At 35.9% G+C, this 27731-nt stretch overlaps 1 protein-coding gene across 1 annotated transcript; it reads left to right on the forward strand.

Moving 5' to 3' along the window:
- The first annotated feature begins 4377 nt into the window (after positions 1-4377).
- LOC130967404 (protein transport protein SEC16A homolog) lies at positions 4378-11698 on the forward strand. Its single transcript, XM_057892253.1, has 13 exons — positions 4378-6691; positions 6785-7105; positions 7606-7734; positions 7818-7940; positions 8082-8249; positions 8395-8520; positions 8625-8759; positions 9074-9201; positions 9280-9388; positions 9485-9802; positions 9923-10051; positions 10143-10438; positions 10811-11698. The coding sequence occupies exons 1-13, from the start codon at positions 4853-4855 to the stop codon at positions 11346-11348; spliced, it is 4359 nt and encodes a 1452-aa protein (XP_057748236.1). The 5' UTR covers positions 4378-4852; the 3' UTR covers positions 11349-11698.
- Positions 11699-27731: the final 16033 nt, after the last annotated feature.

The following is a 27731-nucleotide window of genomic DNA, read 5'->3' on the forward strand; positions in this document are numbered from 1 at the left end:
AGAAAAACTCCTAAGATTGGAAGCTGGCCTCCGAAGAAGGAGTAATCAAGCAGATCGGGAAGAAAGCTCTCTAGGGGGTGAAGATCCGTTCTTAGAAAAGATCAAGGGGGCCAAAGTGCCAAGAAATTTCAAAACTCTCAACATGGATCTCTATGACGGAACGACTGACTCGAGGCACCATCTCAGCAGCTTCAAAAGTCGGATGCATCTAGCCGACGCCTCTGACGCTACTCGTTGCAAAGCATTCCCGACGACTTTGACCAAAGCTGCAATGAAGTGGTTTGATAACTTACCGCCTAGGTCAGTAAATTATTTTGATGACCTGTTAAGGAAGTTTCTTACAAGATTCTCGATTTAGAAAGATAAGGTAAAACACGCACTGAACCTGCTAGGAGTAAAACAGGAGGTTAGAGAGATGCTCTGAGATTATATGGAAAGATTCAATAAGGCGTGCTTGGAAATACAAAACTTACCTACTGAAACAGTCATAATGGGATTAGTTAATGGCCTTAAAGAAGGGACGTTCTCTCAATCCATATCCAAGCGACACCCGGCTTTCTTGTACGAAGTGCAAGAGCGGGCAGAGAAGTACATCAACATGGAGGAAAATTCCTGACTAAGAGAGCCACTCCCGAGACCCAGCTGTCCTATCTACATTAGGAAAAAGAAAAAGAAGCTAAGAAAAAAGAATAGTACAACTCGGAGAAACCTCGAAGGTATCATAGCTATACTCCCCTCTGGGTCTCTCTTATGGATGTTTACAGAGAGATATGCATACTGAGAAGCTTCCACCTCCTCGTGCGATCAAATACAAAAAGGCAGGAAGTCGGATAGAATATTGCAAATAGCACAAACTCTATGGCATTCTACCAATGATTGATATGATTTAAATAATGTCATTGAAAAGTTGGCCAGAGAAGGTCGACTAGATAGGTACTTGGTCGATAGGTTGGATGATCAAAGGAAAAGGAAAAGAGACGAAGAAGGAGGATGACAAGAACGTCCACCTCAAACTCCTGAGCGATACATACACATTATTAATGGGAGATTTGCTGGAGGAGGAATATCAAAATCATCACGGAAAAGGCATCTTAAAGAGGTGTACCAAGTCAGGAAAGATAGTAGATCCTCCGACTTGCCAACCATCTCATTCACTAAAGAAGATGCTTAAGGGGTAATACCTGGCCATGACAACCCCGTGGTTATAACAATGATCCTTGCCAATGCAAACCTCCATAGAACATTAGTGCATCAAGGTAACTCGGCAGATATATTATTTAAACCCGCCTTTGATAAGCTTAGACTGGAAGAAAAGAATCTAAAGGCATACCCAGATAATCTCTTCGGACTGAGAGACACGCTGATCCAACCTCTTGGGTTTGTCTCTCTCTACACTACTTTTAGAAATGGCACAAAGTCAAAAACGTTAAGTATCGACTACATCGTAGTTGATGTCACTTCAGCATATAATTCCCTAATAGGTCAGACAACTTTAAATCGACTTGCAGCAGTTGTCTCTACGTCTCATCTATGCTTGAAGTTTCCCACTGCAGAAAGAATTGCTACTATAAAGAGAGATCAAAAGCTAGCACGCAAATGTTACAACGAAAGCCTCAATTTAAAAGGCAGTCCAGGCAAAAAAAAAAAGTCAATACTATTGAGCTTGGTGGTATCCGAACTCGAGAGGAACTATGCCCCCAACTTGGAGAAAAGGTAGAAGAAGTGCAAATGGGAGATCAATCTGAGAAAACAACAAATATAGGGGCCAACTTGGAAGAAGGGTTAAAAAAGAAGCTCATTGACCTTCTAAGAAGAAATTCTAATATCTTCGCTTAGAAAGCCTCCGACATGTCTGGTATAGATCTCGACCTGATGTTTCATATGCTCACCGTGTACCCAGGCTCCCGACTTGTCTGGCAAAAGCGTCAGACACTTGGACCAGAAAGGACACAAGTTGTGGAGGAACAAGTGCAGGCATTATTGGAAGTCAGATTCATAAGAGAGGTAAAATATCCACTTTGGCTGGCGAATGTGGTTCTAGTAAAGAAGAAAATCGGAAAGTGAAAGATATATATAGATTACACTAACTTCAACAAAGCTTGTCCTAAGGATCCCTACCATTTTCCAAGCATTGATGTTCTGGTCAATTCAGTCTCAGGTTATCAGTACTTGTCCTTCATGGACGCTTACTCAGGATATAACCAAATTTCGATGCACAAACTGGACCAAGAAAAGACCTCGTTCATAACTCCTAAGATTAACTATTGTTATGTAGTAATGCCTTTTGGGTTAAAGAATGGCGAAGCCACGTACCAACGACTGATGAACAAGGTATTTTCTTCCCACTTAGGAAAACTCATGGAAGTGTATGTGGACGACGTACTTGTTAAAATCAAGGTCAAATCAGCACTCTTGTCCGACCTCTCCGAGGTATTTTCTACAATAAGAAAGCATGAAATGAGGCTAAACCCTTCAAAATGCACATTTGCAGTAGAGGCGGAAAAATTCTTAAGTTTCATGCTAACTCAAAGAGACATAGAAGCAAACCCGGATAAGTGTAAAGTTATATTAGACATGAAGAGCCCGACCTGTCTCAAAGAAGTGCAACAGTTAAATAGAAGGTCGGCAGCTCTATCCAGATTTCTAGCAGGGTTGGCATTGAAATCACTACCCCTATACTCAATCCTTAGGATGGAAAGCAATTTGAGTGGACTCTAGAATGCGAGCAAGTTTTTCGAGACTCCAAGGCCTTTTTGGGTCAACCTTCCATACTTACCTGACCTATAGCGAGAGAAGAGCTCATTCTCTACTTGGCGGTGGCGAGCTAAGCTATAGTTTCAGCCTTGATCAAAGAAGAAGAGAATGGACAACAACCCGTCTACTTTGTCAGCAAAGCCTTACAAGGAGCAGAATTAAACTATCAAAAGATAGAAAAGTTTGCGTATGCTCTTATCCTCACTTCTCGAAGGCTTCGACTTTATTTCCAGACTCAAACTATAAAGGTCCGTACTAACTAACCATATGAAACATATTCTACAAAAGATGGACCTAGTGGGAAGGATGTTACAATGGGTTGTGGAACTCTCCGAGTTCGACTTGAGGTATGAAGCTCAGACAACAATCAAATCTTAGTATCTCACCGACTTCATAGCTAAATACACTAAAAGTCCGGAAAGCCCAACAACATGGACTTTATCTTTCCAACTATCTTTATCTTCCCTAAAAGATAGATCATAACAAACTCTCAAGATGAAGGGAACAGTTATCCATCAATAAAAGTAGAACTACTTCAACAAAGGTGGTTACCAGCTTATTATAAATATATTGACACTTCTCAAGTATACCCATGTTCTAATAATCTACTAAAAACTTGCTTAAAACCCTTGCTAACTTAAGTATCGAAGTCTCTTGCAGATACCACCCCGTACCTCCTCACGAGAAACTTAGACGGTGGCATCTCGGCACAAGAACAAGTTTGGCGCTGCCCATAAGGAGTCTGAACCTCACATTCAGGCCCGAACCAGCGTTTCAGATAACTCTCAGAACAATACTTTTCTTAAATAATAAAAATAAAATAATAAACATATATGATAATTATTAGTTAAAATAAAACATAAAAAGAATATTTAGTTATTTATTTATTTATTTTTGTGGATCCGTGGATATGCAGATATCTATATAAAATTCGCAATTCGATCGTATTAGTGTACAGATCGGATCGGATTCGATCTGATAGCCTTGCGGATCGAATTAATATCCGCAATTTTTAGATCGAATTTGAATAAATATTGTGAATATACAGATCAGATTCGATCCATGAACACCCGTAATTTTATGTTAGATAAGTGCATTTATACATTATTACTTTAATTATGATTAAAAAGTAGCTTCAGCGTTGAATTGTTGAAGTGTGCCAAACTGCCAGGGTTACGAAAATTGTAGTATTGAACTTACTTTCAATATTTTACACCGTTAATACTTAATACCGCACACAATTATCATTTCTGAAAGTTCATTGGTTTTATTTTTCTACTTTCCTAGATGACTTGAATAATATTATTGTGTCTACCACAGGCTATGACCTGTGACCTTGGTAGTGCCTTTGTTGGAGCAGCAAAAATATACATGTGCAAGGTGGAGTTGCATGCAAATAAACGGTAACCTTCTTCCAATCATAACTGAATGTTGAACAATAAAAATCTGGCGGTAAAGTGTGAAAAGAATACAAATAACAGAAAACGGAAAAAATATACAAAAGGGCTGAAGAAGTTGGAGAAACTAAAAATATATATATTAAGGGTCGTAAAATAAATAATAAATAATCCAAAACTAAAAAACGTTGTAGTTTTCCGTTTGTGACGTTAGTAGGTGGTGAGGTGCGAAATCAAGGGCTTTCCCCTGTTTACTATCATTCTCTTTCTCTTTCGTTTCTGTCTCTCTCTGGTTTTCTTTCATTTCTGGGAACAAAGAAAATAAATAAATAAAATCCATAATGCACAACTTTAAGATTTTTTAAATAAATGTTTTTTGCTCCGCGGCACAAAACGGTGCGTTTGATTGAGGCTGAAACTTTTCAGTTTCTGGGTAATGCTTCCTCCTTGAAATTTTCCTCGTTCATTCGCAGGTTCTTCCATTTCGGAGCTCTTAGATCTCGGTTATGTTGTTGTTGCTGCTTTTTCTGCAACTCAAGGTTGTGGTTTGATGGAGAAGTGATTTATATTTTTATGTTTTATTCTTTTTGGATCTCGAGTTTAAGCTCCGACAAGGAGGTTAGGATTTGTGTTAGGAGGTGAGAATTAGGGATTTTTAATGCATATCGGGAATTGAAATCAAGGAGCTAGGGTTTTGGGAGATGGCTTCTTATCCTCCATTCCATTTGGAGGATCAAACGGATGAGGATTTCTTCGATAAGCTGGTTGAGGACGATGATGTCGACGAGGCACCTGTTGAGCCTGCCGCCGGTGATGTACGCAACGATTCTGATGATTCCGTGAAGGCGTTTGCAAATCTGGCAATTGACGATGCCCGTGCCGATGCTGCATTTGAGAATTCAGGTGTCTGCAAGAGTGGGATTGAGCTGAAAAGAAAAGACGATGGCAATAAATCCGATGTGGGAACTGTTAAAGGAAATTATCAGAAGGAAGGTGATGTTGTCAAGAGTGGGATTGAGCTGAAAACAGCACATGATGCCAATAAATCCAATGCGGGAACTGTTAAAGGAAATTATCAAAAGGGTGGTGGTGTCGGCAAGGATGAGATTGAGCTTAAAAGGGAATGTGATGCTGATAAATCTAATGTGGAAACTGTTAAAGGAAATTATCAAAAGGTAGGTTCTTTGGTGTCTTCAAGCGAAGTAACTGCAGATCCAGGAAATCATGAAATGGGATGGGGAGTTACAAAGGATTTGAGTGTGGGCAAAGGCAACGGAGCCACCAGTCTGGGAATTAAGGAAGTAGATTGGAATGCTTTTTATACCAATTCTGGCGGGGGAGAGGGTTATTCTGAATTTTTCAGTGATTTTGGGAATCAATCTGGTGGGGATTTTGCTGAGAAAGCATATGGTGATTCTAACGATGAGGTGAAACAAGATAATGGGATTCAATGTGATGGGCAATATCAAGAGGGTCAAGGATACGATGCATCTCTTGAAAATAGCACAAGTGGGCAAGATGTGCAGGATTGGGAAAATCTTTATCCTGGATGGAAGTATGATTACAATACTGGGCAATGGTATCAAGTTGATGATGTGACGGCTGCGACTCAAGGAAGCTCTGATGCCAATTCAGCAGTGGCAGCAGGTTGGGCCGCTGCTTCCGATGCTACAGCAGAGGTCTCCTATATGCAGCAAACTTCTCAGTCAGTTTCAGGAACATTGGCTGAAACTGGAACTGAAAGTGTATCTAGCTGGAATCAGGTTTTGCAAGGGAACAGTGGGTACCCAGAACATATGTATCTCGATCCTCAGTATCCTGGTTGGTACTATGACACAATTGCCCAAGAATGGCGCTCATTAGATAGTTACAATTCATCAGTTGAATCCACAGCTCAGGGACTGGAAAATGGGCATGCTTCTACCGGTTCTCTTTTGCATACCGATAATAGTTTGTATCCAGAATACAGTCAAGCTGGCAGTTACGGCTCACAGGACATTGGTGGCCAAGCAGCTGGGGATAGTAGCTGGAGTGTTTCGTATGGTGTTAACCATCAGCAGGGTTGGGATCCATACAAAACTGAGAATGCTAATAGAAGTGGGGATCATGTACCATCTGTTGGAAACAAGCAATTTGATCATTCTTATGGCTCAAATGCTTCTGTAAACAAAGATCAACAGAGTACTTCTAATTCATTTGGATCTGTTCCTTTGTACAATAAAGTAAATCGCAATCATCATCGGTCTGGTAGTTTTGAACCTCAAAGCTTTGCCCCTACTGCAGATCTTGCTCAACATTTAAATTGTTCTAATACAATGTTTGATGAGCACAAAAGTTTCTCAAGTGATTATGCTGAAAGTCAGAAATCCTTTAGTTATGCACAGCAATCATATCAGGGTGGGCATCAATATTCTTATGCCCCTCATGCAGGGAGATCGTCAGCTGGACGTCCTCCTCATGCCTTGGTAACCTTTGGATTTGGTGGAAAACTTGTTGTAATGAAGGGTTCTAGTCTCTCGAGCTCATCATATGGTAGCCAGGTTAATTCTTGATTCTCTCTAAAAGATTTTGATATATGCTTCAACCTTCATTGTCTCTACGATGATTAACTTTGTATTTGTTTTTATCTGCAGGATACTGCTGGAAAAGGCTCAATTTCTGTGTTGAACGTGATGGAAGTTGTCACAGGAAGCAGGGATTCTTCCAGCGTTGGTAGCAGCAGTGATTATTTTCATGCGTTGACCCAGCAATCTTTCCCAGGCCCTTTGGTTGGTGGCAGTGTAGGAAGTAAAGATTTGTACAAATGGATAGATGAGCGGGTTGCACGCTGTGGATCATCTGACATGGATTATAAGAAAGGCGAAAGATTGAGACTCCTTCTCTCCTTGCTTAAAATAGCGTGTCAACATTATGGGAAACTACGTTCGCCATTTGGTTCGGACAATAAACAGAAAGTAAGTTAGATTTATATCCCGTAATTATATTGTTTCCTTTATCTGTCATCATTCCTTGAATTCTCCATACCTTTGAGAGCTGTAGATTAACAAGGAAAAGGATTTTGGTGGATGTGGACATGTGGTATGTACTCTACCTTAGCAATGAGAAGGGACAGTTTTATGGGTTTATTGGGAGCAAAAATAAGGCCCTGAACATATTTAGACACACTGCAAAACATCAGTTGGTGATTAATTTTGTTGCTATAACTTTCTTCAAACCCCAACTCTGTAATATTTTTGGTTGATATCTGGAAGTTATTGCCAATTGCCATATTATCTTCTTTTTTTATTTTTTTTTCATTATCCAAAAAAAATATTCCTAGAAGTTATGACGTATGATTATTTTTTTAATTTATCATGCCCCTTTATTATATAAATTCACTGTCATATTACTGCCCTAATACTGTTGGCCTCAGGAAAAAGTTCCGGATTTGGTAACTTATTGAGATTGAATGTAGGAAAATGATACTCCTGAGTCAGCCGTTGCAAAACTATTTGCATCTGCTAAGACGAGTGGCCAGGAGTTCACTCAATATGGTGTGCTGAGACACTGCCTGCAAAATTTGCCTTCTGAAGGACAAATGCGGGTGTGTATTAAATCCTGACCGCTGTCCCTTCCTTTCCAGATTGTTGAACTTATATTCATTAATTTGTTTTGATTTTGATGTAGGCTACGGCTTGTGAGGTACAAAATCTTCTTGTATCTGGCAGAAGGAAGGAGGCTTTGCAATGTGCACAGGAAGGTCAATTGTGGGGTCCTGCACTTGTCATTGCTTCACAACTTGGTGAACAGGTCAGCTGCAAATTTTCACTAACTATATACTGGACTGAAGTAGTGATCCTGAATTGCTGAGCTAGACAGTCTTTATGTCCTAAAGTCCTTTTTCATGCTGCCTTTTTATGGGAATGAATTTGGTACATGATTGCAATGCAGTTGTATGTTGATACTGTAAAGCAAATGGCACTTCGACAACTGGTTGCAGGTTCACCTCTGCGAACGTTATGCCTTCTAATTGCTGGACAACCTGCTGAAGTTTTCTCTTCTGACAGCTCAACTGGGGGGGATCCCAGTGCCTTTAATATGCCTGAGCAGTCTGCACAGGTGATCTCAATAGGATAATACTATAAGCCATACATTGGCTTATGTAATTTCAGATGTCTTTCTTACTTCCAGGTTCCAGTAGTTGCAAAGGTTATTGGTTTTTGTTTGATTTGGAGAGTTTGTTATTGTCGCCTTAAATTTTCAGCTAGGATCTAATGCCATGCTTGATGATTGGGAGGAAAATCTGGCTGTAATAACTGCAAACAGAACCAAAGATGATGAACTTGTAATTGTTCATTTAGGCGATTGCTTGTGGAAGGAGAGAAGTGAGGTATACTTTTTCTAAATTTCTATTTTATTTTGTTTGATGACTTTTCTTTTTTTTTTAAGAAAAAAGAGTTCAGTTTCTTTTTTGATTTGATACTTGTATTTTAGATCACTGCTGCACACATCTGCTATTTAGTTGCTGAAGCAAGCTTTGAGTCATATTCAGACACTGCAAGGCTCTGTCTTTTAGGGGCAGATCACTGGAAGTTTCCTCGAACTTATGCTAGTCCAGAAGCTATCCAGGTTCACTGAAAGTACTTGAGCTCTTAATTTGGTTTTTTCCACAAATTTCGGTTTCCCTATTGCATGTACATGTTTTAAGTACTTTCTCATAGATTTGGCTTGTGTAAAGTGCATGGGGGTCCTTTGGGAATCTAAATTTTGAAATTGGGTCTTCCATGTTCTCCCATCCTAGGTTTATCAACAAATAATTGTGACATACATAAGCGACCTCGACATGTAACTCAAATAATATTTTACGCAGTATGATTAATATTTTGCAAGTTGCGTTGCTGAAACTGCTCAAAACATAACTTCTGTAATGGTTACTTGAACAGAGGACTGAGTTATATGAATATTCAAAGGTGATTGGGAACTCTCAGTTTATTTTGCTTCCATTTCAGCCATATAAGCTTATATATGCCTATATGCTTGCTGAAGTGGGAAAGGTTTCAGATTCATTGAAGTAAGTGCATTTTATATAATTGTGATTTAGGCGCTATGTAGTCTTCCTGAACTAATAATCATTGTAATACAACATCAGGTACTGTCAAGCAGCACTGAAGTCCTTGAAAACTGGCCGCAATCCAGAAGTAGAAATATGGAAACAATTGGTATTGTCTCTTGAAGAGAGGATTAGAACCCATCAACAGGTACTTCCTAGTCCTTGATTGAATCTTCATTATTTTGATAGTCTTGGTTATTACTTATTAGCATCTCCCATAACACATTTAACAATATCTATTCAGGGTGGATATGCTGCAAATTTGGCTCCTGCTAAATTAGTGGGCAAATTGCTAAACTTTTTTGATAGTACTGCACATAAAGTTGTTGGTGGTTTGCCCCCACCTGCTCCATCATCATCGCAAGGAACCTTTCATGGAAATGAACAACATCACTACTCTGTGGCACATAGAGTATCCAGTAGCCAATCAACAATGGCCATGTCATCCTTAGTTCCATCTGCTTCAATGGAACCCATAAGTGAGTGGACAACTGACAGTAATAGAATGACAATGTCTAACAGAAGTGTTTCAGAGCCAGACTTTGGTAGAAGCCCCAGACAGGTGTGTGATTGATTTGAAAGGGGTATTTTGGACATTTTCTGCTTCTGCTTCATGTGTTTGGTTGAGCTCTTGTAATAACTTACATAAATAAAAGAATAAGGTTGTTTCATTTTATTATAGGAAACATCATCTGATTCACAAGGAGAGGTAGTATCAGGGGGCACGTCTCGCTTTTCTCGTTTTGGTTTTGGCTCCCAACTTCTGCAAAAGACGATGGGGTTAGTCTTGAGGCCTCGTTCTGGCAAACAGGTATTATTAGTTGTTTACTGTTCCATGCTTTATTTTCTTTTTCTTTTCAACAGTGTTACCAATTCAAATGATTTTATTCTGCTCTTTGAAGGCTAAATTGGGAGAAAAGAACAAGTTTTACTATGACGAAAAACTGAAGAGATGGGTAGAGGAAGGTGCTGAACCTCCTGCTGAAGAAACAGCACTGCCACCACCTCCAACAACTGCTGTTTTGCAAAATGGTTCAACTGAATACAACTTGAAATCTGCATTGAAGACAGAAGCATCATCTGTCAATGGAGGCTCTGATTCAATACATTCGAGTCCCGAACTTACTCCAGGGATGCCACCAATCCCACCTAGCACAAATCAATTCTCTGCACGTTCCCGCATGGGTGTTAGGTCAAGGTAATACAATTTTTTCAATTCTTATATGATCATGTCATATTTGGAAGCAGAGTTCAACTTCAATACAAGCAATAGTTGTCAGTTGTCATTGTAAATCTAATCTCCTGCCGGTTTATCCAATAAAGTATAAATTTTGAAGACGAAGATCCTTCAAGAACTTTGAGATTGAACTAAAAAGAAGATGCTTCAAAAACTGTAAATAACTGGTAATTTGGAGCTGAAAATAAGAGGAGAGCGTATGAGTTCTGTCTCTTCTTTTTAGCTAGAATTGGTTTCTCGAAACAAGGGGCTGAGTTTCTTAATGATAGTTGATTCTCTGTCATTTACTGCATTTGAAAGGCATAATTTTTATTACTGGTATGAATTATACAGGTACGTTGACACCTTCAACCAAGGAGGTGGAAGCACTGCAAACTTTTTTCAGACATCACCTATTACTTCTCCCAAACCTGCTCTTGCTGCCAGTGCAAAGTTTTTCATTCCTTCTCCTGTACCATCGTTAAATGATCAGACCATGACGGGTATAGCAGAAAGCAATCAAGGAGATAGCTTCGGCAATGAAAATCCTGCTACATCTCCAAGGAGTGATAGGCCACAACCCCTCAGTCCCAAGCCTCCATTGCCCCCGCAAAGGATTTCGAGTATGGGTCACATCTCAAACCAGCTAGCAATGACGAATGGTGGTAACCCTGGTTTCCTTCAACGGCGAACAGCTTCATGGGATGCTGGTGCTGGCAATCCATTTAGCCCGAGAAAAAAGGGTAACAATAGGCCTCTAGGTGAAGTTTTGGGAATGCCACCATCAACATTTATGCCTAACGAGTACAATTCTCCGAGGAGCATGCCTACCAGCCCTCTTCCAAAGAATGGCAGTGGCAGTTTCGGAGATCTCCAGGATGTTGAACTTTGAGAAGATAATTCAGCTGTAAATATCAAATTTTGTTCGTGATTAAGTCATCGTTGGGATGTCCCTAATGCATTTCTTTGGTCTCAGGATGGTGATACAAGATCTCTTCCCCTGTCCCACTGTTCTATAATACATACGTAGGTGTTTTTATATATATAAAAAGAATGCAAAGGTCACCCATCTTAGCTTTAAGATACCGGTGGTCTCTTAGTAAGGGATAGATAGCATAGTTCATTTGTTCATTTTATTAAAAACAACAAATACAATGTATCCTACAAGAAAAAGATGGCCCTCAACATGGAATTGTGAAATATGAGTTTTGGCCCTTTGTAACTTTTTCGGTTATTAATGGAATTTAATTTACAAATGATCCGTTATTCTTGTCATCTTAAACCGTGGTTTACAAAGTAATGCATTTACTTATTCTCTCATTTATAATGATACTACTAATGTTGTCTATAATAATATTACGAAATTATGAGAATCAAGTGATAAGTATTTTATATTGTTGTATGTGATTTTCTTCAAAATATGGGCAGCCAGTTTTTTAATAGTGGAAGGCTTAAATTTTTAAGATGGATTGAACTTAATGAAATTTAAAAATATGAACTTTGTAGGTATATAAATAGAAAAGCATAATACACAGACACATTACACTAGCTTAAAATATTTCTCTCTCTATATATGAAAGAGTAATATACATATGAATTATCTCAATTATATTGAGATAATAATATTAGAGAATATTAATACTAGAATTTTTTATTTATATTTTTTATTTTATATTTATTTTTTTTATTATTTATTTTAAATACATTATCAGCACAATATTGTGATAAAAATTCAAGAAGACACAGGTAATAAATTTACATTATGTCAAAAATTTTTCATCTTAAATTTAATACTCTTAATATATCTGAAGACAACTACTTATCATGGATATTATATGCCGAAATCCATCTTGATTTAATGGATCTTGGAGATACCATTAAAATTGATAATAAAACATACCAGAAGAATAAAGTTAAAGTCATGATCTTCCTTCATCGTCATCTTGACGAAGAACTGAAAAATGAGTATCTCACATTAAAAGATCCTACATATCTTTGGAAAAATCTTGAAGAAAGGTATAATCATCAAAAGACAGTGATATTTCCTCAAGCTCGATATGAATGGACACATTTGCATCTACAGAATTTTAAATCTATAAATGAATACAATTCAGCGATGTTCCGAATTACCTTATGAAAGAAATTATATGGAAAAAAGATAACTGATAATGACATGTTAGAGAAAACTTTTTCAACCTTTCATCCCTCGAATGTGCTCCTACAACAGAAGTATCGAGAAAAAGAATTTAAAAAATATTCTGATATAATTTCTTGCCTTCTTATTGCTGAACGAAATAATGAATTGCTTTAACTAGAACTGCTCAATTTCTGAAAGCAAATGTGGCAAATTATAACCCTAAAAGAGGTAAATGACAAGGCTTTGCTAAGAAAAAAATTATGAAAAGAAAAAAATTTATTTTCACAAGAAAAGATCTCACCAGAAGTGGGATAAAGAAAGAAATAATAGACAAAATAAATCAGCAGAGGATAAATGTTTTCATTGTGGTGGAAAGAGCTATTAGTCACGTATTTGTTGCACTCCAAAGCACTTAATTGATCTTTATCAAGTAGCTTTAAAGAAAGATGACAAAGAAATAGAGACAAATTTTGTTTTAAAGAATGTTGCTCAAAATTATATCACTCATGATAAAGTATCTAATTTTTTTGAGAATTCTAAAAATATTGGCCATTTAATCAATGATAGAAAAATTTAATATTTAGATTCATTAAGCACTTATGTCATACAATAATGTAAAAAATTTATTGTTAAATTTTATTTTTTATGCATTGAAATTTCAAGTATGATGTATATAAATAATATTTATGTTTAAGATTGTTAAAATCATTAAATGTGTCAAGTTCTAAAACAACAACAACAATCAAATTTCTAGTATATAATACTATTTTTATGTACAGTAAGCACTTAGACAAACAGTAGTTTCATTCAAGAATACAATTTTATTGTACATGTACCTTTATTTATTCTGTTATGATTTCATTTTGTCTTTGAAGAAAATGGCAAGAAAAAATAATAAAGATATTTGCCTTGCGGATAGTGCAAGTTCACATACCATTCTCAAAAGTAATATATATTTTACTCATCTTGTACCAAAAGAAGAATGTGTTAATACCATTATTGGCTTAGGCAATGTGATAGAAGACTGTGAAAGAGTTATAATTTTGTTTTTCAAAGGAACAAAATTTATAATAAATAATGTATTATTGTCTACTAAGTCTCTAAGGAACTTATTGAATTTTAAAGATATTCGCCAAAATGGATATCATATTGAAACAATGAATGAGAAAAATCATGAGGTACTTATATATCACAACTCATGATTCAAATAAAAATGTTATATTAGAAAAGATACCCTCACTTTCTTCTAAGTTATATTATACTAAAATCAGTGCAATTGAATCACATGTTATTATAAATCAGAAGTTTACTAGTCCAAATGAATTCATAATTTGGCATGAACGATTTAGTCATCCCGCGGGAACAATCATGATGCGAAAAATTATTGAAAACTCCCATGGACATTCACTAAAGAGTCAAAGAGTTATTCAATGTAATAAATTCTGTTGTGCTGCATGTTCTTAAGAAAAGTTAAGTGTAAGGCCATCATCAGTAAATATCAGATTTGAGTCTTCTAAATCTCTAGAAAGAATTTAAGGAGATATATGTGGACCAATTTATCCACCATTTGGATCCTTTAGATACTTTATCATCCTGATAGACGCATCATTGAGATGGTCACTTGTGTACTCATTGTTGTCTCGCAACTTGGCGTTTGCGAGATTACTTGTTCAAATTATTTGATTAAAAGCACATTTTTCAGAAAATCCAATCAAAACAATTTGCCTTGATAATACTGGTGAATTCACTTCCAAACTTTTTATACTTCTTGTATGGCCAACGGAATAAGTATTGAACATCTAGTAGCTCATGTTCACACACAAAATGGGTTAGCAAAATCACTTATTAAATGCCTCCAATTAATTGCTAGACTGTTACTTATAAGAACAAATCTCTCAACTTTTGTTTTGGGATATGCAATTTTATATGCCATGGCACTTATTCGTTTGAGGCCAACAAGTTACCATCAATTCTCTCCCTTGTAATTAGCTTTTGGCTAACAGCCAAATATTTTTCATTTGAGAATATTTTGGTGTGCGATGTATGTTCCAATTGTTTGACTTTCTCGGACCAAAATGGGACCCCCAAAGAAAATTGAGCATTTATGTGAGATATGATTCTCCATCTATAGTGCGATATCTTGAGATACAAATAAAAGATGTGCTTAAAATTTGATTTGTAGTTTGTCATTTTGATGAATCAAAGTTTCCAACATTGGGAGGAGAGAATAAGCCACCTGAAAAGAACTTAATTAGAATGCATCATCGTTAATACATCTGGACCCACAATCAGGACAGTGTGAACTAGAAGTTCAAAAGATTATACATTTACAAAGAATAGCAATTGAATTACCTGATATATTTTCTGATACAAAGAGGATAACCAAATTCTACATACCAACTGAAAATGTTCCAATTCGAATTGATGTTCTAGTTAAATAAATGGCTACTGAAACAAGTACACGCCAGAAGCGTGGTAGACCTATTGGTACCAAAAATAAAAATACTTATAAAAGAAGAGTCATTTGATATTACCAAGACAAATGATACTCTTGTTGAAAAGGATAAAGACATAGAAAGAACACCAATAATTGTCCAAAATTCTAATATAGTTTTGACGTCAGAAGATGTTTAGGTACCTGAAAATTTTGAAAATTGTGAAAATGATGATATCTTGATAAATTATGTGTTTATAAGAAAAAAATAGAACCAAAATAAAATAATTGTCAATGAAATATTTACATATAATATGGCATTACACATCATGTATGAAAGTAAGAATCTTGAACCAAGAACAGTCGAAGAATGTCGACAAAGAAATAATTGGCCAAAATGAAAAGAAGTTATGAAGGCTGAGTTAGACTCACTTGCAAAATGTGAAGTGTTTGGGCCTGTAGTTCATATACTAGAAGATGTAAAAATTTGTGGCTACAAATGGTTATTTGTGAGAAAACGAAATGAGAAAAATGAAGTTGACGCTACAAAGCTTGAACTTGTAGCACAAGGTTATAGATTATGAAGAAATATATTCACCTGTAATAGATGCAATAACATTGCATTATTTGATAAGTTTATCAGCATACCATAAACTACATATGCATCTAATGGATGTGGTGACAACTTATTTATATATATGGATCATTAGATTGTGACATCTGTATGAAAATTCTTAAAGGACTACAGATATCTAAATCATCTGATAAATATTTATAGAGATTATACTCAGCCTAATAATAAAGATCTTTATATAGTCTAAAATAAATATTATTATTTTATTAATAATAATAAAATATTAATAAAAAGGCAAATTTTCTTAAAAGTTTTAGGAAGACAATTTTAAGCCAAGAGTTTCCTAATTCTCTTTAATAAACACCTAGGAGAGGGTATAAATGTAAGGTAATGAAACATGACTCAAAAACTGGAGAACATGTTAGTAAGAAAAGAAGTTTAAAGCTATATAGTATTGGACTTAGCCTTACAGAGTAAACAGAGAACTATAAAATAATGTTACAGTGAAGTTGTGATGTTTGATTATGATTATGAAGAAATGATAAAGATGATTGCTAAGAACTAAAAAGTATGGTTATATGTGATTTATGAGCCTTCGGGAGATATTTGAGAAAATTATGCAGGGACGCCCATATTGTGTTATTGCTTCCCAAACAAGCTGTGATATAGAATGTAACAGCCCTGCAAGTTGAGAATGTTTAGTAGGGATCTGACTTGCATATGTGCGGTATTTTGAGATCTGAGCAAATACTAGCCTTGCAAGTAGAGAGTACTTGGCAGAGGGTATGTTGTACTTAATCTGGGATTAAGTTCTAGGAAAGCCTTATTTGACCAGGAGTGTCAGATTACATCGGGTGTTGGTCGAAACCGACAAATGAGCTCATTACTTGCAGTAGGATCAGACATGCATTATACTTGTTTGCGCATAATTGTGTGATTGCATATTGGATGTGATTGTGCATATGTCTCTTGCTCCTTCTACTATTTGTGTTTTGGCTTATATTATTGTTATGTATATATTTATCTGGACTCTGTTATGATTATGTGGTCACGGACATTATAAACGACCTTAGCTGTAAACCCCGACCTTACTTAGAATTTCCTAGTTCTTATCCCTTATTTCTCTTCAGATGGACACGGGAGTTCTGTTTTACAAAGTTGATCATCCTTATATCCACAAGACCCAGTGCGCGGCGAGTATTATATCTATTGTGTGGTACCTCATGTACGTAATTATGTAGTGCGTGGTATGTAAATCCCGTAAAATTAACAAATAATTAGTTAATAAATTAATTTTTAATAAAAGAAATTAGGAATAGGAATTTTATAGTTTTATGAGATAGAACTAATTAAAATAAGAATTTTGACACTAATTATAAAGAATTTGGCCTAAAATTGGATTGAACCAGTCGACCCGAACTCAAACCGGACCCATGGGCCCAACCTACTTACTTAAACAATCAGCTTCAGCTCATTCTTATACTTCCTCGTTGAGGAATCTGTGGAGAATGCAAAGGGGGAAAGGGGAGAAGCTCCAAACCCTTGCACCCACTTTTAGTTGCCATAACTTCTTGCTCCGAACTTCGATCACCGCACCGTTTGCAGCGACGCATTCGTAGTGACGAGCTCTATAAAGGTCAGTACATTATAAGGTGAAAAAACTACATTTCCACTTTCTATCTTCTCTTCTTCAATTAAAAATTTTCATGATTTTGGGTGTTGAGATTTTTGGTTAATTTGATATTTTAGGATCAAATTAACTTGAGGAATTAGCGGGTTTTAGCTTAATTGAGGTATATACAAGGTAAGAATCCTCAACCTTAGTGAAACCTTAGTTTATTGTAGCTTTGGTATTAAATTTTGGTATACATATGTGATATTATGTGTTAGGTGTGTATATATGTGATATGATGCAAAATTGAAAATATTAGAAGCTTGGTTGGGAGCTTGGGAGGCAGAATTTTGGTGGTGAAGACTTGGACCTTGCCTAGTTGAGTTATCTATGGGTTATACAAGAAAATCGGCCAAGGTATAGTTTTAGTTTCTCGTATATAATATATAATATTTCGTGAAAACTTAGTCTAGATGACTTAAGATAAGTTGAATTGTATGTTTGATGCATGTTGGGTGGTTTTAGTTAATGCCATGTGTGTTGGGTTGTATGTGGATAAATGGGAGTGATGTTGGATGATATGAATGTCATGGATGGTTGATTTGGTAATGTGTGAATGATGCTATGTTAATGAGTAAATTGAAGATTATGTTGATTTTTGAATTATTGAGGTTGAAATTGAGGTATATGTATGTTAATAAGTAATGGAATGATTGAGAATGATTGAGATTAAATCTAGTTTGTTTGTGGTTGGTTTGAAAACTTAGAATTTTTAATTGAGTTGGAAATGTGGTAAAAATGGAGGTTTGGTGTTTTAGTTGAAAAACTTGATTTTAATGGACTTCGGCAGTCCATAACTAGAGCCTCTAATTTTGGATGGGAATGAAATTTATCTCAAAACAAATACAATTTTACAAGCTTTAAAACGGTATAAATTTTGTAGGAAACATAATTTTGTAGAGGAAGTTATGGACGTCAAAAGTTTTGTGCAAAAACTGAAATTTCTTAAGTTGCAGCAAAACCAGGTCTTCTGCTTTGTGTGCGTATGCACACTGATGTGCGCACGCGCCGAGCAGGAGCTATGTTTTTGCTTGTGCGTACGCAAGAGCAGTGTGCGCACGCATACCCTGTGGATTTCAGAAAATGTGTGTACACACCATGGTGCGCACGCACACACATGGACACGCTTGCTGTTGAGCACGTCTGCACCTCCTGGTGCGTACGCACATCTTTGAAAAATTGTACAAGTGTGTGTGCGTACGCACACACCCTATTTTTTAGCAACATGAATTTTTGTGATTTAAAAATGGTTTTGAACTTCTAAAACTCTATTTTTACCCTCAAGGACCCTAGAAATAAGTTATAGTGGTAGTGAAAGGGTTTGAACTAGAAAGGTGAAGTAACTTAGAGATAAAGAAAGCTTGAGAAGTGATGAATTATGTATGAGAAGTGCAGAGATGTGGTATACATGTGATGAATATGGCCATGGCAAATAATTATGAATGATTATGAGTAACTATAAAGGATTGCTTTATCTTGAGTCCTCTTCTCGAAAGTGCGACCCTAGGAGATGGGAGAAGGTGAGGATCTCCTTCCTTGTTCCTCCTGGTATTGTAAAATCGCCGCCAGCGAGATGATGGGAGGTTAGGATCCCCTCCTTTGTTCCTCCTGAGTATATGAGAACGTACCTACTGGGTAGACGCAAGGGTTGTGGTTTCGCCCCACTTGCTCCAGGTTGGTTAGTATAGAGGTTCCCCAGGTAGTTGCAAGGGTGTGGTTCGTTCCACTTGCTCCGGATTATGATGAATTATATATAAAAGCGCAAATGTATAATGGATAAGTGATGTTATGGCTATAATGAATGATTATGAAATGATTATGAATGAATATGAATGCTTAAGTGGTTTATGCACTTATTTTATCTGAGATACGAGTTTTCTTGGGTAAAGAGTAGTGGCTTACCACCACGTGCTTCAGGTTGAAACTCGATACTCTATTGGCCATATGACGTAAGGGTGATCGAGCACGTATAAATTTCTAGGAAGGATGTCCCCCAATGAGCATGATTTATATATGAGAAAAAGCTATGCATTATTGGGGATGCACGTCGAAGGACAGTCCAGGGTTTAGCAGCCGGACTTGTGGGTTGGCTTGATAACCGACAGATGAGACTCATCAATGATGGGACAGATATACATCATATGCATATTGTTTGAATTGCTTGCTTGTGCATTAATTGGGAATGCGTAAGTGAATTTAATATGTTTAATTGTTAGATTTGCTAGCTGTAGTACTTGAATTCTACCTGTGGTTACCATTGTCTGCTTGTTTGTCTATGTGATTCTACCGGTGTTGGAGGATTGGAAGATAGGAAGAGGATTTGAGAGTTTTAGTTAGGTTTTGATTAAATTTAGAACCTTAGAGGACCACCTGTTTATGGTTTCTGTTTAGTTCCTTAAGTTTTATAATTTGAGTGTCGTAGTTCTAGAATTGCCTTTGGCTTTTCCGAGACCTTATATCTTATGTACGCGGCACCATTACCATGCTGAGAACCCCTGGTTCTCATTCTATACAAATATTTGTGTTTTTCAGATGCAGGTCGAGAGGCATCTCGTTAGATATCTGAAGTTCTCTGCAGCGAAGTGGGCTTTTGGGATTTTGAAATTTTATTTTATTTTGTTATATACTATATGTATAGACTCTCCTTATGTATATATGTTTTACTTTTGTACCTCATAGAGGTTTATGGAGAACTAGGATTGCTTTTATTTATTTTGGGTTATGGATTCCTATATGTATGTATATAAATATTCTCCGGCCAGCCTTAACTTCGTAACCAGAGTTAAGAGCTTGTTATTTTGTACTCTTGACCTTCTATTCTCACTTTCTGTACATATATGTTTATGCACCTTAGCTTTCTTCGTACTCAAGTAAACCTTTATTCCTAAGTGTTGCACTTTTAATTCTGCGATTTTGCTTTAACTACTATATTTCAAGGCTCCTCGTATATTATATTCTTTCAATTATTATATGTATATATTTTATTTTAGAGGTCGTAATACCACACCACCTCTGTTTTACGACTTAAGCATAAAGCTCTGTGTAGTAGGGTGTTACATGGTAGACCTTTTCATCATCTTATTAGTACACCTTTCTTTGATCCCAGTGCACCCTATGACTTTCCTCTTTCTTGGCTGCATCTTGGAGGACCTGGGATACCTCATCCCAAGGAGCAGATACCTCCTCCACCTGACTATCCTCCATCACCTGATCCCCTTCTGCCTGACGAGCCTATACCAGCACAGCTTATTCACGAGGAACCTCCTGCACCTTTTGTCCTTGAAGGGTGGGGTATTCTTATGTTACCACCTGAGCTTGATTCCCCATCAAAGCCAATTGAGCCACCTATTCTAGAGGAACAACAGGGACACGAGCAGGATCAAATTATGGAGGCTCCACCCCCTTCTCCTGACTGTATTCTGTATGATAGTCATCCTTTCATAGTTCCGGTGGCCAATAGTAGTTCCTCAGCTACCACTCCTGGAGTCGAGGAGGACATGGAAGAGGAGCAAGATCCTGAGGAGGACCATGACGTTGTAGTTATCTCTTCTAACAGTGATGAGCCAGATGAGACACCAGCAGGCGGGCACCACCACCTGCCCAATGATTTTTTATGAGGGGCTTTTGAATCAGAGACCAGGAGATTTTTTGGGATGTCTAGTCTAACTCCAATACATTAGAGTATTTCCCTCACTTTTGCTAGTATGTTCAGAAGGAATAGGCATGTCATAAAGTTAGGCTAGCCAAGGTGCCAGCTTAGGGGCTTTTTGGACAGGCTAGGACTTGAGACGTCTTATGTACATATATGTAAATATTATATGAATCACTAACTGAGGGATACTGTATACGGTTCTACACTTGTATGACTGAGCTACTATTGTCTCATGATGTATATTAAGTGTGATGTTTTATATGTTGCCTTCTATTCTTATATGAATGTGTATGCTCGTGCTTCCTTGTTATACTGTATGTATACGACTCTAAATTACTATTGTTTTAAAAAAAAATTTACTCATAAACTCGCAAGGTGTTAACAACGAATCAGGCTTATATAATAAATAATAGCTAAGGTTAAGAAAATCAAATTGGTAGTGCTCGACTTCTAGTATGATCATGACATACTAGAAGTTGGGCCGTTACACTCTAGAACCAATCGCCAATGCCGTCTTGTGAGAGACTGTCAACAGATTTGACGTGCCCTACGCTCCTTACTTCTCCGTTGTGGAGGTGTTTCCCTTAGCGTTACCACGATTGTTTAGATCGGTAACGTCGTCGTCATCCATCGTTGCTGCTTTCTCAACCCAAGCCTTCGTGAGTGTCCACTCTCCCTTCGCGATGGCGCCGTCCTCGACACCGCTACATTGGTGGAGAACTGTAGCCTCACCGGTGCTGGCTGTTGATGCCAGACCAATCGGTGCTGGCTGTTGGTGCCAGGTCAACCGCTGTATTTGAAAATGAGTAAGGTGACTTTAGCTGTGGTCAATTCACCCCCTCCGACTCTGTGTATTCTTCTATTGTGTGTTCTGGATTTAGAGTTATTTTTATTGTTGTTTTGGAATTGAATTTTAAAATCTAGTTTGATCTACAACTTCTGTTGATTCTTGTTGTTGCTGTTGTGGTTGAAATTCAAAATTGAAATCTGATTCTTCTTCCTCGCTAAATCGGTTGCTTCTTCTTCTATGTGTTTTGAAGTCATTTTGATTTCTGGAATTTTTGTTGCTACATATTATAGTTCTTCATCTTCATATTCTGAATATGAATTTTGAAATTGTAGATCTGTTATTATTAAATTTTCTACTTCTAGCTTTGTTAAATTGTTGTTGATTAGTTGAAATTCTGACTCTGAATTGACTTAAATTTTTGGATTTTGATTGTCTATTGATGATTCTAGTTTTTGCTATGGTTATGGTTGATTTTTTTTTCAAGTACATTTTAATTTCTTCCAAAGTAATATTTAAAGCTAAAACTTCATTTCAATAAATTTTTTATGGTAATATTGGATGTGAATCTGGCACATAATGATACATAAATGCTATATTAAAAATTTATTTTTTTTTTTTTACATATTTGGATGGCATTATTTCCTAATTTAAATCATGTTAGAACCTTGCTTTTGAGGTATTTTTCAATTTCCAAAAATGTTTGTTTTTATATAGTTTTTTGAGAATTCCAAAACTGTTCCGTGAGGATTAGTCAATAGTAACCATTTCTAGTACCATTAAACATAGGAGATTTGTTTAATAAAAGAACTATTTGATACGAATTTTTATTAAGAGACCAAAATTACATTAAAATTACATTTAATATCCTATTACATTAGACCAAAATTATTGTAATCTTAACGTTAAAATTAAAATAAGAAACTATGGAATTTTTTTTAATTAGATTAATTCAAATATATCAAAATTCAATAAGTGATAAATGAATTAATATTTGATCATTTTAATTGAGTATAAAGAGAAGCCATTTAGTTAGAAAAATACAGAGCTATCAATTATATTATGTACACTATGTTTGTTTGAAGAGAAAATGAAAGGAAAGAAAAAGAAGGAAAGAAAAGAAGAAGAAAAATGATTATTTTTCATTGTTTGGTTATGAAGAGAAATTGGAGAGAAAAGAAAATGGGTAAAAAAAAATTGGTGGGACCCACCAATTTTTTTCTCTCCAATGTTGGAAAGAAAAGGAAGGGAAAACTTATTTTCTCTCACAACTTCCAATATTACCCTTTCACTTTTTTTAATGTATTTTATAATACAAGGATAAAGTTATCTTTTTATAACATTTCTTTCCTTCTTATTTTCCTTTCATCCAAACACGTCTAAGGAAAATAAAAATTTACTCGATTTCTTTCCTTTCTTTTCTTTCCTTTCTATTTCTTTTCTTATCTTTTTATTTAAATAAAAATCTTTATGATATCAAATAAACCCACAATTATTAGATTGAATTAATATAAATCAAATAAAAAATTGTTAATTGCAGCATTAAATTTCTATTTTCCTACCGAAATAATTCAAATTATTCACATCATCAGAATTAGGAAGTTATAATCATATTTTACTGAAATTTTTAAACGTGTTCGTAATTAATTTTTAAATTTGAAAATAACAAATTATTATAACACAAATTTTCGAGTAGATCAATAAAGACAAAAAATTCAACTAATACCATAGACTATAGAGTGAAAAGTGATAAAATATTATTCACCTCGAAATTTCACCTTTTTTTTTAAAATAAATAATTGAAGAAAAACATGTCTCAATCTAGCTTCTTCACCACTGTCTCCGTTATCTAATGAAGTTATAAATCTTTATCCAAAAGGATTATTTTATTTTAAGAATAAAATTAATGAAACAATATCACTCCAAAACAACATAATATTGACTAAATTCATCTAAATTCATAAATCTTAATAATTCATTATACTATAATATTCAAATGACAAAATAAAAAATAAATAAGATGAATTTATAATTTGTTTTGATAAAAAATAAGACAGTGAAAATTGGATCGGTCAATAAATTAGTAAGGTAACTAATTTATTGATTTAATAGTCCGATCGAGATTCAATCGAGATTTAACCGATTTAATTAAATATTAAATAAAATTATTGAAAATTTAATAGATAATTTTAAATATTTAAATTCAATAATTTTTAACCTAATAAAATTTTATAATTTCATATAATAAATTATTTATAATTTAATATTAGAAATTCACAAACAATTTCAAACATCAAAACTCATAATTAAAATCAATCAAAACATATATAACAACAAACACATAATGTTCTATTATAAAAAAATATTAACAAAAGATTAATACAAAGGTATTAAAGTGTTATAAATTGTTAAGATCCTTCATTGTATTTTTTAGATAACCTCAAGCCATTATTGTAGAGAAATCATAGCATAACTACTTGGATGAAAGTAGCAAAAACTTAAGGCTGTGTGCAAACCTTTAGTTTTTCAATATCGTTCACACTAGTACGAAGAAGACTCTTCCATTATATTTTCCTTTTATCCATTGAAATTGTTGATCGAAAAATATTTTTGATAAAGGTAAGTTGATTTGAAGGAAGGCAGAGACAATTTTTCGAAAAAAATGTGTGCGTAAGCGTAGGATTAAAAGTGTTCGACGCAAATTAAACTTTGATTGACTCATTAATTAAATAGGCCTAATTGAATAGGGACTTTTGAATAAGTGAATCAAAAAGTTATGGTAGTGGAACAGTTAAAGGCCTACATCACGCGAGGAAATCATGGGAACGTCTAGACGGGAACAGTTACCAAGGAGATTACATTTAAAAATGTAATTTTGTAATTAATTGTAATTAATTGGTAGTTACCTAGAATGGACTATAAATATTAGGAAGACTTAGGGAATAAGGGTTGGAACTTTTACTCAGAAAACACTCAAACACACTCACATCCCAGAGAATTCCTGAGTCTGCGATCGAGTAACTTTTCTGTAGAGTTCCTTCCATCTTTTCATTCTTCTGGTTTACTTTTCTGTAAACTTTACATTTCAAGTAAATTTATTTTTCAAGTGTTCTTTATCTTCATTGTCCAATTTACATTTTCGCATAGTTAATTTCTAAGTTAAAATCCTTTGATCCAATCGGAGGCATTTTATTGCTTTCTTTTAATTTCAAAGCAAACTTTTTTTTCATTTTTCTCCTATCTACTTTTCGAAAACTTTATTTCTTTCATTTCTTTTTTCAATTTACAAAATTTAATTTATTTATATTTCTAAATCCAATCTAATCGAAGATTCTTTGATGCACTTCTAGAAACTGGTACCTGCAAAGAGGAGTAGGTTTCGCTCCCAGACCACTAGATATCGAACCACCATCGATTTGCTAAAAATTGACAAAATAAATTGGCACGCCCGATGGGACAGTTTTTAAAAATTCGAAGTGTGTCAAATAAATATTTAAGGTGTTATCCAGTGTATGCGATTAAGAAGTGGAAAGATCATTCACATGGTTGATGAAATGTCAAATGTGAATGGTAGTTCATCCACCAATGATAGCATACCAGTGTCCTTGCAGCAGGCAGACGTGAATTCATGTTCGGAAGGTGCAATTGGGACTGAGAGTATAGCAGTTACGACTGTTCAAACTGGAAACATGGGACATAATACTCGTCCACGTGGCACTTTGCCACCGTATCAGCCTCCATTAACCGCTGGTTGGCCTCCTTATGGTCTTCCTCCTGGTTATACCCCACTGGTGGGTGATGAGCGGATAATTTATACGCTTTTTGGCATTGTTTTTATATAGTTTTTAGTAAGTTTGAGCTACTTTTAGGGATGTTTTCATTAGTTTTTATGTTAAATTCACATTTCTGGACTTTACTATGAGTTTGTGTATTTTTCTGTGATTTCAGGTAAATTCTGACTGAAATTGAGGGATTCGAGCAAAATTCTGAAAAAGGCTGACAAAAGGACTGCTGATGCTGTTGGATTCTGACCTCCCTGCACTCGAAATGGATTTTCTGGAGCTACAGACCTCCAATTGGCACGCTCTCAACGGCGTTGGAAAGTAGACATCCAGGGCTTTCCAGCAATATATAATAGTCCATACTTTATTCGAAGATTGATGACGTAACTTGGCGTTAAACGCCAAGTTCATTCTGCTGTCTGGAGTAAAACGCCAGAAAAACGTCATGATCCGGAGTCAAACGCCCAAAACACGTCATAACCTGAAGTTTGACGCCAAGAAATGCCTCTACACGTGGATTGATCAAGCTCAGCCCAAACACACACCAAGTGGGCCCCGGAAGTGGATTTATGCATCAATTACTTACTCATGTAAACCCTAGTAGCTAGTCTAGTATATATAGGACATTTATCTATTGTATTAGACATCTTTGGTCTCAGTTTTGTTTTATTCTTCATCTTAGGAGATCATTGATCACGTTTAGGGGGCTGGCCATTCGGCCATGCCTGAACCTTCTTTTACTTATGTATTTTCAACGGTGGAGTTTCTGCACACCATAGATTAAGGGTGTGGAGCTCTGCTGTACCTCAAAGATTAATGAAGTTCTATTTTCTTTTATTCAATTCCTCTCTTATTCTTATTCCAAGATATTCATTCGTACCCAAGAACATGATGAATGTGATGAGCTAATAACTCTCATCATCATTCTCACTTATGAGCGTGCGTGACTGACAACCACTTCCGTTCTACATGCAACAAAGCTTGAATGTGTATCTCTTAGATTCCCCAACAGAATCTTCGTGGTATAAGCTAGATAGATGGCGGCATTCATCTGGATCCGGAAAGTCCAACCTTGTCTGTGGTGTTCCGAGTAGGATCCTGGGAATCCGGAAAGTCTCACCTTGTCTGTGGTATTCCGAGTAGGATTCCGTTCATGAATGACTGTGACGTGCTTCAAACTTTAACCTGCTGGGCGTTAGTGACAAACGCAAAAGAGGGATTCTATTCCAGTAGGAGCGGGAACCAACCGGTGATTGGCCGTACTGTGACAGAGTGCGTGCATTAGCTTTCACTGCGAGGATGGGATGTAGCTATCAACCATGGGTGATGCCTCCAGACTGGTTAGCTGTGCGAGTGACAGCCGTACAGGTTATTTCCCCGAGAGGAATGAAAGTAGCCACAGCTGATAGTGAACCCCTATACAAAGCTTGCCATGGAAAGGAGTAAGAAGGATTGGGTAGAAGGAATAGGAGAGCAGGCGTCCTAGAGCTCTACAGCATCTCCATTCCGCTTATCTGAAATTCCTACCAATGGATCTACATAAGTATCTCTATCCCTTTTATTATTCCTTTTTATTAGAACAATCCAATTATCACTATTACAAATGTTCAATCCGCCTAACTGAGATTTGCAAGGTGACCATAGCTTGCTTCATACCAACAATCTCTGTGGATTTGACCCTTACTCACGTAAGGTTATTACTTGGACGACCCAGTACACTTGCTGGTTAGTTGAACGGAGTTGTGAATTCCACCAGAGCCATAATTAGAACATTGATCACAAATGATACAAGAATTTGAATCACAATTTCGTCCACCAAGTTTTTGGCGCCGTTGCCGGGGATTGTTCGAGTATGGACAACTAACGGTTCATCTTGTTGCTCAGATTAGGTAATTTTCTTTTCAAAAATCTTTTTCAAAATTTTTCCTTTTATTTTTCGTTTTTCTTCACATTATTTTCGAAAATAATTAATAAAAATCCAAAAAAATTAGAAAATCATAAAATCCAAAAATATTTTGTGTTTCTTGTTTGAGTCTTGTGTTAATTTTTAAGTTTGGTGTCAATTGCATGCTTTAAAAATTTTTTCTTGCATTTTTTCGAAAATCTCATGCATTCATAGTGTTCTTCATGATCTTCAAGTTGTTCTTGATAAGTCTTCTTGTTTGATCTTGATGATTTCTTGTTTTGTGTCTTTCTTGTTTTCATGTGCATTTTTGCATTCATATTTTTCATGCATT

This window comes from Arachis stenosperma, chromosome 1 (genome assembly GCF_014773155.1).
Source record: "Arachis stenosperma cultivar V10309 chromosome 1, arast.V10309.gnm1.PFL2, whole genome shotgun sequence".
Classification (NCBI taxonomy): domain Eukaryota; kingdom Viridiplantae; phylum Streptophyta; class Magnoliopsida; order Fabales; family Fabaceae; genus Arachis; species Arachis stenosperma.

What these genes read in the sequence shown, in the direction of transcription:
- LOC130967404 (XM_057892253.1), top strand. Translation starts at nt 4,853, where the DNA reads ATGGCTTCTTATCCTCCATTCCATTTGGAGGATCAAACGGATGAGGAT. An exon ending in GTTCGGACAATAAACAGAAA is followed by an intron (nt 7,106 to 7,605) that starts GTAAGTTAGATT and finishes GATTGAATGTAG; the next exon opens with GAAAATGATACTCCTGAGTC. An exon ending in GGATTAGAACCCATCAACAG is followed by an intron (nt 9,389 to 9,484) that starts GTACTTCCTAGT and finishes ATATCTATTCAG; the next exon opens with GGTGGATATGCTGCAAATTT.